The sequence below is a fragment of the Siniperca chuatsi genome, linkage group LG21 (genome assembly GCF_020085105.1).
Source record: "Siniperca chuatsi isolate FFG_IHB_CAS linkage group LG21, ASM2008510v1, whole genome shotgun sequence".
Classification (NCBI taxonomy): Eukaryota; Metazoa; Chordata; class Actinopteri; order Centrarchiformes; family Sinipercidae; genus Siniperca; species Siniperca chuatsi.
In genome coordinates, this window is record NC_058062.1 from 16,321,070 (window position 1) to 16,333,372 (window position 12,303).

The 12,303-nt window shown below is 40.2% G+C and overlaps 1 protein-coding gene across 3 annotated transcripts; it reads right to left on the minus strand.

Moving 5' to 3' along the window:
* Nucleotides 1-69: 69 nt before the first annotated feature.
* rangap1a (RAN GTPase activating protein 1a) lies at nucleotides 70-11,650 on the minus strand. 3 transcript variants are annotated; one of them, XM_044182542.1, is made up of 16 exons: nucleotides 11,496-11,650; nucleotides 10,330-10,451; nucleotides 10,026-10,153; nucleotides 9,456-9,515; nucleotides 9,091-9,270; nucleotides 8,279-8,413; nucleotides 7,783-7,941; nucleotides 7,183-7,296; nucleotides 6,811-6,910; nucleotides 6,441-6,525; nucleotides 4,709-4,847; nucleotides 4,012-4,128; nucleotides 3,646-3,751; nucleotides 3,285-3,373; nucleotides 2,974-3,095; nucleotides 70-892 (listed from the first exon to the last, which is right to left on the minus strand). In XM_044182542.1, exons 2-16 carry the CDS (start codon nucleotides 10,439-10,441, stop codon nucleotides 811-813), a joined length of 1,728 nt encoding a protein of 575 aa, XP_044038477.1. In that variant the 5' UTR covers nucleotides 10,442-10,451; nucleotides 11,496-11,650; the 3' UTR covers nucleotides 70-810. The 3 variants fall into 3 exon arrangements, with proteins under 3 accessions (XP_044038477.1, XP_044038478.1, XP_044038480.1); XM_044182543.1 differs by having other exon boundaries at nucleotides 11,415-11,563; XM_044182545.1 differs by lacking the exon at nucleotides 11,496-11,650 and adding an exon at nucleotides 11,315-11,448.
* Nucleotides 11,651-12,303: the final 653 nt, after the last annotated feature.

Below are 12,303 nucleotides of genomic sequence, written 5' to 3' on the forward strand. Positions count from 1 at the left end.
CCTCTTTAAATATCTTAATTTTATTTTTTTTAATGAAAAGTTAATATGCAAAGTCAGTGAAAGACATCCAACACTCAAATCAGCTTTATTTCCGCAACACTAATCCAAAAACCTTGTGCCTCATTAAAGGCAGGAAATACATTTACTTATTTCATCCCTTTTGATTGTTCTATTGTACTTTACACTCTTATTTTGATAGTATTTTTCAGTCAGTACATATTTTAGTAACATCATTGTTTGACCATATCACTGAATAATATGGCGAAATAAACATTTAATATAAAACGAACAGAATATTAAAAGGTAGATATGAAATAGAAAATGTACAATAGCTGACGCTTCGGGTCCAGATCAATTCTGGTCAGAGCTTTTCTAGTTTGCAGCAAAGTGTAATCTGATCTTCAGTCAGCCAGGTGTCACTAACCAGGAGGCAGCGCACAGATCTTAGGTTATGTGGGGAATGAGGCCTTTTCTTATTCACCAGAATACAAAGAGCATAAAGAACAAGTCGTCAGTGCTGTCCTGTGGTTTTATGAGTGTACATGAAGTATTTCAGCTAATCCACACCATAAGAGTATTGTCTATTTCAAAACACAAAGCATTCAAGTCCAGTCCAGAGTCCAGAAAGAGTTGTGTTGCTGAGCTTGTGAAGGACAGCGGTGACACAGCGATGTGCGTCTGAGTGTAGTCATTTCTTCATAAGTGCTACTCTGCTTTATATGCTTCAGATTTGTGCTCATGTGTGCTGGTTTCTAAAAGGTCCATCAGTGATCAGTGAAAGTTCGGTCTGCGAGTGAGAATCCACAGTCCTCAGCTCTCAGACGTGACTCTCTGCAGTGTTGACTGGAGGCTGTTTCTGGCATTGCCACATGACTCCAGGGTCTTGTTGTTTCTGTGAATGATAAACACACGGTTAAAAGGGTCAAGTCCACACACACACACACACACACACACACAACTATATGGCACTCAGCTTGTGGTGCTCAAAACGCCAAAACTATTTATTTGAAAAACAGCAATGTCTGTTTCCAGAAATCATGACCCGGTTACTCCAGATAATCCACAGATTTGTTGTGAGCAGTTTCATGTAGGAACCATTTTCTTTCTACCGATAGACCCCCCTTAATCACCAACTGGCTGATGACCTGAATGTGTTTTACTGTAGGTTTGACATGCCCACACTCACACCCCTCACCCGCTCCAACATCAAACAACCACCTACACCCCCTGCCACCCCCTCATTCCTCCCCACTGACCCCCCATGTGCACTCAGGATCTGCAAAGAGAATGTGTGTCAGCTCCTTCAGTGTGTCAGCATAGTTTTTGTATGTGTGAGTGTTTGAGATTATAAGCAACGCCATGTAGAGTCCCTGACAAAAGAGACAGAAGATCAGGAAGGCACCAGGAGCGGACGGTGTGTCATCCTCCTGCCTGAAAGTCTGTGCTGATTAACAGATCACTGTACTTTCTGCACCAGCTCAGGAAGTTCAACCTGCCGCAAGTGCTGCTGATCCAGTTCTACCCTGCAATAATCCAGTCTGTTCTCTGCACATCCATCACTGTCTGGTTTGGATCGGCCACCAAACAGGACAGGAACAGACTACAACGGACAGTCACGACTGCAGAAAAGATAATCGGTGCCGACCTGCCCTCCATTCAGGACTTATACATGTCCAGAGTCAGGAAACAGGCAGGAAAATCACTGCCGGACACAAGAATAGTTTTTACCCACAGGCCAGGGGGAAGTAATTGGATCATGGTTGAAAGTGTCAAGGGAAATGCAGACACGTCTGATTAATTATAAAATGATCAAAAGAAAAGCTCTGGCGAGGCTAGGTCATAGAAGCTCTGACTTGTGTTGGAGATGTGATACTACTTGTGGCACTGTCTTACATGTTGTATTCATGCCCCATAGATCTTCTATGGTCTAAGACTATCACCTTCATCAATACAGTGATGACGTCTTCACTGGTACAGGGACCAAATGCTTTGCCTGTTAGGCGTGCAGCCAAAGGGAAGTGGTCTAAATGCCCACCAGATCTCCTGGTGCAGAATAGCACTTATTACTGTATGTAGGATAGTGCTGCGACACTGGAAAATTAAAGGAGATATATCAGTGAAGGAATGGTTGGATGAAATAGCCAAAATTTCCTCCTATGAAAGATAATGTTAGCTGATACATGGCAAGATATCTACATGAAAATATGGGGCCTTTTTGTTTTGGTAACCTGATGTGCTGAAGAGTTGCACCCATACCACTTTAAGAAAACAATGATAATATAATGTGATGTACTATATGATGTGTATAATGTGAGGTATTGCTTAGTTCATATAGTATTATGTACTATTCGGTACATATAATATCATGTAGAATATATACTGTATAACTCTCTCTCTCGGTTATATTCACTTTGTCCTTGTTTCCTGTTCTTGTCCTGTCTTAGGTGTAGTTTGCTGTGATATTTTGATGTGTGATGCATTTTATAAGCTGTGTATGTATGTTTTTCCTTTTGATAATAAAATATATATATTTATATAAAAAACTAAACAAAAAACCACACAAGGTTGTCTGGCTGTATTTGTATTTCTGACAAAGTAATTGCTTAAGGAGTGTTTGCTGCACCCATAATTCTGGGACAGTATTAAACCACACTTGCAGTTACCACGGTAACCATAGGTGTTGCAAAATTGAAAGGGACTGAAATCTTAAGGATTATGACTTTAAGGATAAATTTAGTCCTTTGCCTTAATTTATGCCATAGAGGTAAAAAGTAAAATATTTGTCCATTGAAACTGAAGGGTTGAATTATAAAAACATTTAAATAACAATCACCAGTGTGTGTCCATCACTGTTATTATGTGCACCAAGTGCAAAAACATTCATGTATGTGCTTCATTCCCGAAGATGGATGGTTTGTGGTATTTTGTACCTGCAAGCTGCCTGCTGATAGGCTCATTCAGTCACGTCCTTACCGGGACATGAAGGCCTCCAGCACAGCCACGTTCTCTTTGGGGAAGTAGTCCTGTCGAACAACATGCTCCAAGGTGTGGAGGTGGCCGGGAACCACGAGCACAGGCTTCACCTTGTCCTCACTCTGAGCAGCCAAGAGGACAGGACAGAGGGGTCGATGAGAGGACAGAAAAGAGAAGAGAGTGTTAAAAACAATGGAAAATACAGAGAAGAGAAATGTGAATGAAACAAAAGACACCAGAAAGTGACGGTGAAGAAAGACACATTTCTGTACTGTAGCAAACTCTGCTGATTATGAGAGGATTAAGCATACCTTGAGAAGCCCGAGCAGCACTAACAAAGATGATACAAAGTTGTAGCCTTGGAAGGAAGGAGTGGCAAAAGCTTTCTTCAGAAGGGCATCTGTGAGAAAACAACAATATATTACAAACTTATATTCTTATACTTATGCTGTCAACAAAAAAGAAAATGATATAGAAAATGGGAAAAGTGAAGCATTAAAAAGGAAAAATCCACCCTAAAACATTTTTAAATAGACTGTGTCAAACTATCTAACTAGCATCTCTCAGCATGTTGGTGCCTGAGGTGTCATCCCTGTCAGTCAAGTACTTCTGTCAGAGAGGGCATATACTACTACAACAATCAAATCAACAGATGCAGACAAAATGTCTCACCAATGCTGTCCAACACTGCATTCTTTACATCATTATTCTCCTCCTTGTACACAGATGCAATCTTGAGGAAGGCTTCAGCTGTTTTTGCAGCATCTGACACATCCACCTAGACACAGAGAAAGGAAGAAACATTACTGATGGCCCCCCTGCTATACACACACTATCAAACTGATGTAGCCTCTGATCTTTTTTAGCAAATAAACACACAGGATACATTTTAACTTCCGAGCTGAAATGTCCTTTGTTAACTGTAACCCACAACATTTCTTTTAGCCTTTAGTACCTCTCATTAACAGATTGATGCAGATCTGTGGGTGAAAACTTAAGCTGGTGCGCACATATTTGTGGAATCGTCCTTGTGTTTACCTGCTGCTCGATCAGCAACGCTCTCTTGGACCCAAGTTTGAGCAGTTTGTCTGGGGACGGAAAGCTGAGGAAGGAGGAGACGTCTGGCGGCCGGGGTGCTGATGCAGGGGTGGACAACTATGAGGTGAAGGGGAGAGAAAAGAAAGTCAACTAAACCACAACACCAAACAAACACATATGACATGGACTTCATATGTCATGTCAGCAATATTAATACAGCAACATCTGCTCCTAATGAATGGGAAAGGGGAAAAAAAAAATACACATACAGAATGATCTTACAATTTCAAATTAATTTGTTATCGTTTCCCCTTTTTTCAGTCCAGAAGCCTGCTACCAGGTCCAGCATTAAAGCTCTTGTTAGGAAATAGTTTATGCAAAAATGAGAATCATTACTTAACCTACTGACATGTGTCAACTGCAATGAGCAGGAGGGTGACATTGTGGATGCTTTCAAACAAACAATGGTTTAGTGATGATTAAATAATGGTGTAAAAGCTATCGAATTTCGTGGACTGTCAAAGATTTACAATTTGTAATTAATTTTATGTTGTTTTGCCTTTCTAGAAATTCTCAACATTCATTGCAGCATCAAACTTGCTGTGTGTTAGGAGGAAATTTAAACTTCACTCAGCTCACATATGCACAGGTAACTGCTTTGATGCCACACATCATCATCACCACACATTTCTCTGACCTTGACGCCAGTGCTTTCTTCTTCCTCCTCTTCTTCCTCCTCCTCCTCCTCTAATTCCTCCTCATCCACTTCATCATCATACTCTTCCTCATCTTCATCGTCGTCCTCATCATCATCTTCTGGCTCACCCTCATCGTCACTGAGGCAAATTAAAAACATAGCTCATTAGTGAGGATTTTGAGATGAGATGCATCTTTTTTTGTTTGAAAGATTGTGATATTTGACAAAATCACATACGCAGAGTCACTGTGAGGCAGAGTGTGTCAGTTTTGCAAGTGTGATGCATTCTGCCCCAGACACCTGGTGCTTGACAGGTTTAAGGTCGGGGGGTTAGGGTTGTGTTTGGCAAGCATGTTGGCTTATATTAAATAAGGTCACTATCGAGTGTAAAGTCTAAATATTTGGAATCAACCAAATATCCGCTTGGGTGTGTCATTTGTCAGATTTTCCCCTCTGGCCTTCAGCCTGAATTATAATCATTATAGTAAATACAAGCAAAAAGTCCCAGTCCTGATTGGTTCAGACAGCCTACGATACATTTCTCAAAGTTGGGAACACATTTCCACATTTATGGAGGAGGTCATAATGTCTGACAACACCACATCCACCACAGATATCGGATTCAAAAGACGATCTTCCGTTTAAAAGTTACATTTGGCATTAACTAACGTACAACTAGCTTACTGTGTGTTGCAGCAGCTGTTTCTATGGTGAAAGATTTCAAGAGCTGTGATGTTTAACTTATGATAAGATGATGGTTATTAGGTTATTAACGTTAATTGGATTCTTCACACGATTACTAAACCAGAAGATTTTGACTTTGTTGGTCTGGAAGCTGATTTATCAACATTAATTAAAACACATCATTTGAGCCCATTATGTGATGTGATGTACACATTTTACTGACCATATAAATTGTAATAATTAGCTTGTTACACAATAATAAACCCATGTCATAGAAAAACTGGATTGTGTGTAAAAGTAACTAACCAAGTGAGTCTCCAATGTCACTCTGTGTTTTGGATGAAGAACTATTGTATTAACGCACGTTTAACAGCAACAAATTCTGTTATGATATCATATTATTATAAATATATAATATAATAATAATAATTATTATATTATAAACACACAATAAAAACACAAATACCAACACATTCCCACCAGTCACCATGACTATTATATCAGTAACATGACCGGCTGATCCCACAGCTGTGCAAAAGAACTAATCTAATTAGCGCCACTATGTAAAAATGTTTGTCAGACTGCTGTAGAAGAAAGTCTCTCATTTTCTTCTAGCTTTGTCCATCACGCTGCACATTATATTACAAAAGCAGATGTTAATCTACACAATGCACTGTTGTGGATTTATGTAATAACAATGCAAACCTTGGCAGAATTTTTATAAGCAATGTCAATCTCCTGTTGTAAACCTGGATGAGCTCCATTACAAAGCTCATGTCTTGCAGGCCTCAATTCTTTTAAAACACATGATTAAAAAATGAGCGGGTGACACGGTGGCCCAATGCGTTCAGCACTGTCACGTCACATAAAGAAGGTTTGGATACGTGTGTTAACTCCGTCATAGACTGGCAGCCTATCCTGCTTCTCACCCAGTGCATGCTGGGATAGGTTTCAGGCCCCTATGACCCACAACAGGATAGACAGGTACAAAGAAAGGATAGATGGATCTCATAACTACACCACAGGAGCTAAAGTACGACGTGATTACCTGAGTGATCCTAGAAGCTCGCCCATGTTCATGCCTTCCATGGAGTCTTTCAGAGCTTTGCAGCCATCCTCTCCTAGACAGTTACCTGAAAACCAAAGAGATCATTTTATATAGTGTAGTCAGGGGAGCCAAAGTATACAAAAAGAAAATCTCTAAATAACGCCTCTACAAATGAAACACAAAGCTGAAGCACTAGAGGTGAAAAGTCATATGCTCTTCTAAAACCATTAATAGAAGAAATTTTTGTACTTTTGAAAAGGATAACAGCTAATTGCACTTCTATATTTTTTTTTACGATACTGAAAAATACCAGACTCAAATGAAAAGGTTGATGTGTGAAGAGCAGAGTTAGCTCTTTGCAGATTTGTACCATTTAGGTCCAGTTTCTCCAGCTGGTCCTTGTCCTTTACTGCTTGTGCCACAGCCAGAGCAGCTTCCTCTGTAATCTCTCCAAATGACAGATTGAGTTCCTGTTAAACGTGACGGAATATTTACTCAGAAGGGAAGAAAAATGTCAAACAGAAGTTAAGAAAAGGACCTTTCACAGGTGTGTGACCATGTTTAGTCTGGCTACTTATGCCAAGTTACATTACAGATTGTCCACACACACACACACACACACACCATTCAAGCTGACTCTGGTTCTTTGCCAACAACAATCAGTCCAACAAATTATTATTCTGAGAGGTAGTGACAGCTCAGGTCTGATCAGGACCAGTAGTAAAGTGTACTGCTCACTCACCTTGAGGATTGGTAGTCCCTCTGATACACTTTCTGCAATAGCTATGGCTCCTGCTGGCCGTACCAGACAGTCTCCAAAGTTTATCACTTGGATGCTGCGTAGGTGTTTCAGGGCCTGTGAAGGTTACAGATATTATTTGCTACTGCTTCACCAATTTAAAAGGGCAGAAAAGGGAATTATTAGTAGAAGTAAAACTGATGGTGACTGACAAATTAGTGCATGAAAGCAAAATTCTCAGCAAGCTGAATTCTCCATTTTGATCTCATACGAGAACTTAAGTCCATCTCCAGCACGGATATAAAAAAAATTAAATTTTTAATTCCTTATTTATAATAATAATTAAAGCTCCACTAATCACTATTTTAAATAAACTGGCTCAAATGACTACAGACAATGTGAAAGGTCACACACTGTGATTATAAAAGGTGATAATATGTTCGACTCTGTGTTTTGCAGCTTGTTGCGGAGTTCTTCTGCCCACACATGGCCAAAAATAAAAAATTATTTATTCATTTCAACAATCATATTGATGAGGAGCATTTCAGCAACTGTCCCCTCAATTGCCAACAGCCAAGACACTAATGTCTGATGTCTCTGTACCTGAGCCATGGCGATAGCCCCCTTCTCAGTGAAGGTGTTGTCATTGAGGTTGAGGATGCGGAGGCCTGTGTTGTGCTGCATGGCTGTGGCCAGGGCTGTCACACCAGGGTGATTTATGCCATTCTGGGGCATGTGGACCTCCTCCAGGCTGCCCATCAACTGCGAACACAAATTGTAATTGTAAGATCACTCTACCTACACAGCCACGCAGAATATTTACACAGAACTACAACGGTTTGTCCATAATAACAGACTCTTGCAGCTCTGAACAACTATGGTCAAGTAGTCAAATAACTGACTATATGAGCTGTACAGATATAAACTGATCTGGGATCAGTATTGAATGCAAAGTGCTCCAGGAAGGCAAGCTGTAGTAAAATCTCTCACGATGGTCGTTACATAATGGCATTCTTCATCAGAGTAGACTTTGCTGTGTTTCCCCAGAACACTGTCATTCTACAAGCAATCAAAGCTCAATGAGTCATTAATCCTGTACCTGGAAGGCTTGAGCGAGGGCGGTGGCTCCATCGTTCTCCAGTCGGTTCCTCCCCGCAACAAACACCTTCAGGCTGAGAGGGGCGCCCTCTGCACTGGATTTTTTGTGGCACTGGCTCAATGAAGCAGCCAAGATCTGAGGAGTCCATAAACAGAGATGTGTTCAGCTCAGATGACATTCATCCAAACATCAATGGATACACAGTGATATTTAATAGAATGGAAAATTCTCTTTTCATTCTAGCTGCTACCAATAAATCAAAAACTCATTTAATCAGTTTCACTTCAACTTCACTCAGAGCTTTAACACTTTAGCACTTCAACTGTTTTAATATTTCAGCAGCAGTTCAGCAGAGTACTTATACACTCAGTGGCCACTTTATTAGGTACATCTGTACAATACAATGCAGTCCTATACAACAACTCTGTCATAACATCTATCTTTACAAAGCTCATAATCAGCAGTTTTTAATCACATTGTCATACATGTGTAAATTAAATGATATGTTTATTATTGAGATCATCATAGTTAAAGTTGGTGTTGTACAGGACTACATTATATTTAGAGGTGTTTCAAATTTCTTGTCCTTTCCCATTTACATACGAGGGGGGCAAAATATTAGAAACACCTCTCAATATAATGCAGTCCAATACAACTAAAACATATGATTGTATTAATATGACAGTGTTAACAAAAACATTATAGGCATCATAGAAGTAGACTTTATGGTAGAACGGTTGTATTGGATTGTGACCACTGAGTGTATATCACCTAACAATGCCTCTTCTTAAGAAGACGTTCTCGTGACTTACCTTCCCCCCTCCGATGCCCATGCCACAGTTGTTGAGCCGTAGCTCCTGCAATGTGTAGCAGGCGGTGCTCTTGAGCAAGTTCTCAATGCCCTTCACCCCATCTGGTCCAAAGGCGTTGTCACTGAGGTCTAAAACAGTCAACCTGGCACCTGCCAACATCAGAGCGTCACCGAGTGAATTCTACAACACAAGAAGAGAAAGAGACAAAATAAATGGCAGGATAAATAAGGCAGTGTACCAAAGCAAAGACAACAGACAAAGGAGAAGAGCCAGACATAGAAAGTGTGCAATATTTCAACAAGTTCTGACTGGAAGCCTGAACTTGTTTTGACATGGACAATAATGTTAAGGAAGAAGTGCATTACCAGAGCGGGCGGGATCTCAGAGCGCAGGCGACCTGTGAACATGTCACTCCAATAACAGCACTGAAAGAGAGAGAATAAAGATGCCGACGCAGCGTCGATGTCAGCCAAGAGACAATCTTGAATATATTCATAATCATGTTCAATCTACTGTACAATATATTTGAGCTTAAACAAGAAATCAATTATTCATTCAAGAGAAAAATAATCTGCCAATATTTTAATAATCTATTAATTGTTTAAGTCATTTTTCGAGCAAAAATGCCAAACATTTTCGAAGTTAAGTATTTGTTGCTTTTCACGTCTTATGTGATAGTAAACTGAATATCTTTAGGTTTTTGGAGTGCTGGTCGAACAACAAAAAATAAAATAAAGCAATTTGTTGACATCACCTTGGATTTACGGAAAGTGTGATGGTTATTTTTCACTGTGTTCTGATATTTTATAGACCAGATGATATTTATAAAGTGAAAATAACAAACATTCCTGGTTACACTGTAAAAAAGGTAATGCACTTGACTGCAAGATTCAAAATGAGAATGATCAAAAAGGTCAAGGGTTAACACTCCACACCTTGAACTCGCTCTTTGTCTCTAGGGCCTTGGCGATGGCCTGTGCTGCCTCCACACCTATAGTGTTTCCCTCCAACCTTAGAGCCTGCAAACCCTCGAAGTCCCGGATCTCCTTCACTATCTCCTCCACTGGAGAGGAGGAACAGGGGTTGAGAAAGAGGGATGGGAGAGTAAAGTGTGATGGTAATTTAAATAAACAGTTGCAGACATAATGCAAAATCATTGTGTTTTAGCAATCAAGCCTCACTTGCTTATATGCAGCATTTCTGGCACACTAAGCATGCACAGTGACAGCTGACACTCACCTGATTGGGCATCATCCAGCTTTCTTCCCTGGCCTTTGTAGCTCAGCTCTCCTTCCTCCACTCCAGTCTTGGCCAGAGAGTCGGCCAACTGCGCAACAATGTCTGTCGCCATCGGGACACACCTGAGGGACAAACACATGATTTACTTCTTATTTCATCTTCATTATAATCCTGGTGCCTGCGACCAGTTCTGTCCAGGGACAGAGTTGGTTTCCTCTGCCCCACAGGTAGCACGCATTACCAAGAAAGAACCAAAACACTGACCACCTAATAGATGTCATTTATACTCCAAAACAAACACTTATGTATAAACATTCTGGCTTTCACCACCTCGTTTTTTTCTGGAAAGCTTTGTACTAGACAGAAACTGCTGGAAGCCTGTTTTCGCTGAGGGATAATCCACCCTAAAACAGTATTTACATCTGCTGTACGATATTACAGTGCAGCTCATAGTTAATTTATGGATTTCAACATGTCTTTTGTGCGCTGGACAGCATACAGATAGTACAGATTTTACCTAACGTTAGGTTAGGGACAAATCCTAGAGCTCCTCTGTATACACTGAACTAGCTACGACGTTGTAACTTTAACAGTGTTTAAAGGTAACCTCAACAAAATGAGAAGATCTCTTTAAGTCTGTTACTGATTCAGTGTCCGACTCTACTCAAAAACTAAATTTTTCATGCTCCTTCAACACAAGAAGACGGCCGTTGGGTTTTATACATGCTGACTTCATGATTTACATTCATCCAGACAGAAAGTTGTTTTGGGGTAGATTTTCCCCTGTAAGCAGCTGGTGGCTAGCATTAGCCGAGTGCTGCTAACGTCATGCTAACACTTCTAGCTACAAACACCACAACGATGTTGATGCCAGTGCCGTCGTCGACAAGTGTCGGTGCAGTAACATAGCACGTGCTGGCTAGATACTTAACAAACTTTGTCCGGTGGTTATAGGATTATAAAGCGCAACATTAAGTCAACTAACGTTAGCTAGCGAGGTACGTGAGACGGAGCATGGCTTTTACTCGGCCTCTCCGGTCGGTCATCCGAAAACCACTGACTACCTGCACTGCAGTTAGTCTTACCTCTCCGGTCCTCGGTTTAAATTCGTTATTACAGAAACTCTAACTCTGTCTACTTCCAATGTAAATGAACGTCACCATTACCACAACACTGCTGTACTGATTAAATCCAATCCAGTGACACACTCCCGCTCAGTCCTGACGTTCAAAACCAAATCCAGCACACTACCCGACTTGACGACCAGAGCGGGGAGACACGGGACTTGTAGTTCAATTAGACTACAACGGGGCGTTCACGTGCATCTCCAAAGCACTTCTCTCCAAACCTTCTACATCCAACCTTGGGAAATACTGTCTGTAACTGACAGGTGTTTTTTGCATGATCATGACATAACATAACAACATGTAATAATATCTTTTTGTATTCATATAATCATTTTATATAAACTTTTATATATTTTATTTATTCTTTAAGTTGTGTAACTGTTGGACTGCTGTATTCAAAATCAGGTTTGTTGTCAATTAGGTTTACGCATACAAGGAATTTGCTTTGGTATATTGGTACATAACACATAGTAAGTAGAAAATATAAAGAAAGATAAAACAAGTACTGTAAGTCACGAAGCATAAATAGAAAATAAGATAAAAAATTATTTAAAAAATATGTACAATATGATATTTAAATGAAATATCTTTACAGTTTGTGCAGGGATGTGTAAAATATTTACCAAGGAATGTGCAAAAGTTCATATTGTTAAGTTTAAAGAATATTTGCTATGTGCAAGATAGTTGTCCAGAAGATGTGCGTTAATGTAACGCATTGAGTCAGGAGTGTAGATTTTACGTTAATATAACATGTAGTGGGGGGTTAGGGGGTGTGAGAGTATGAGAGTCAGTGTCAGTGGGGGTCGCGGGCCTTGTTGACAAGGCCAGTTGCAGATGGGAAGAAAAC

Bases quoted from the DNA above. Each gene is read 5' to 3' on its own strand.
- rangap1a (XM_044182542.1), bottom strand. From the start codon at position 10,441: ATGGCGACAGACATTGTTGCGCAGTTGGCCGACTCTCTGGCCAAGACT. The intron at 10,154-10,329 runs GTGAGTGTCAGC...CCTCCTCTCCAG, and splicing joins GCTGGATGATGCCCAATCAG to TGGAGGAGATAGTGAAGGAG. The intron at 893-2,973 runs GTAAGGACGTGA...TATCATTCACAG, and splicing joins CTGGAGGCCTTCATGTCCCG to AAACAACAAGACCCTGGAGT.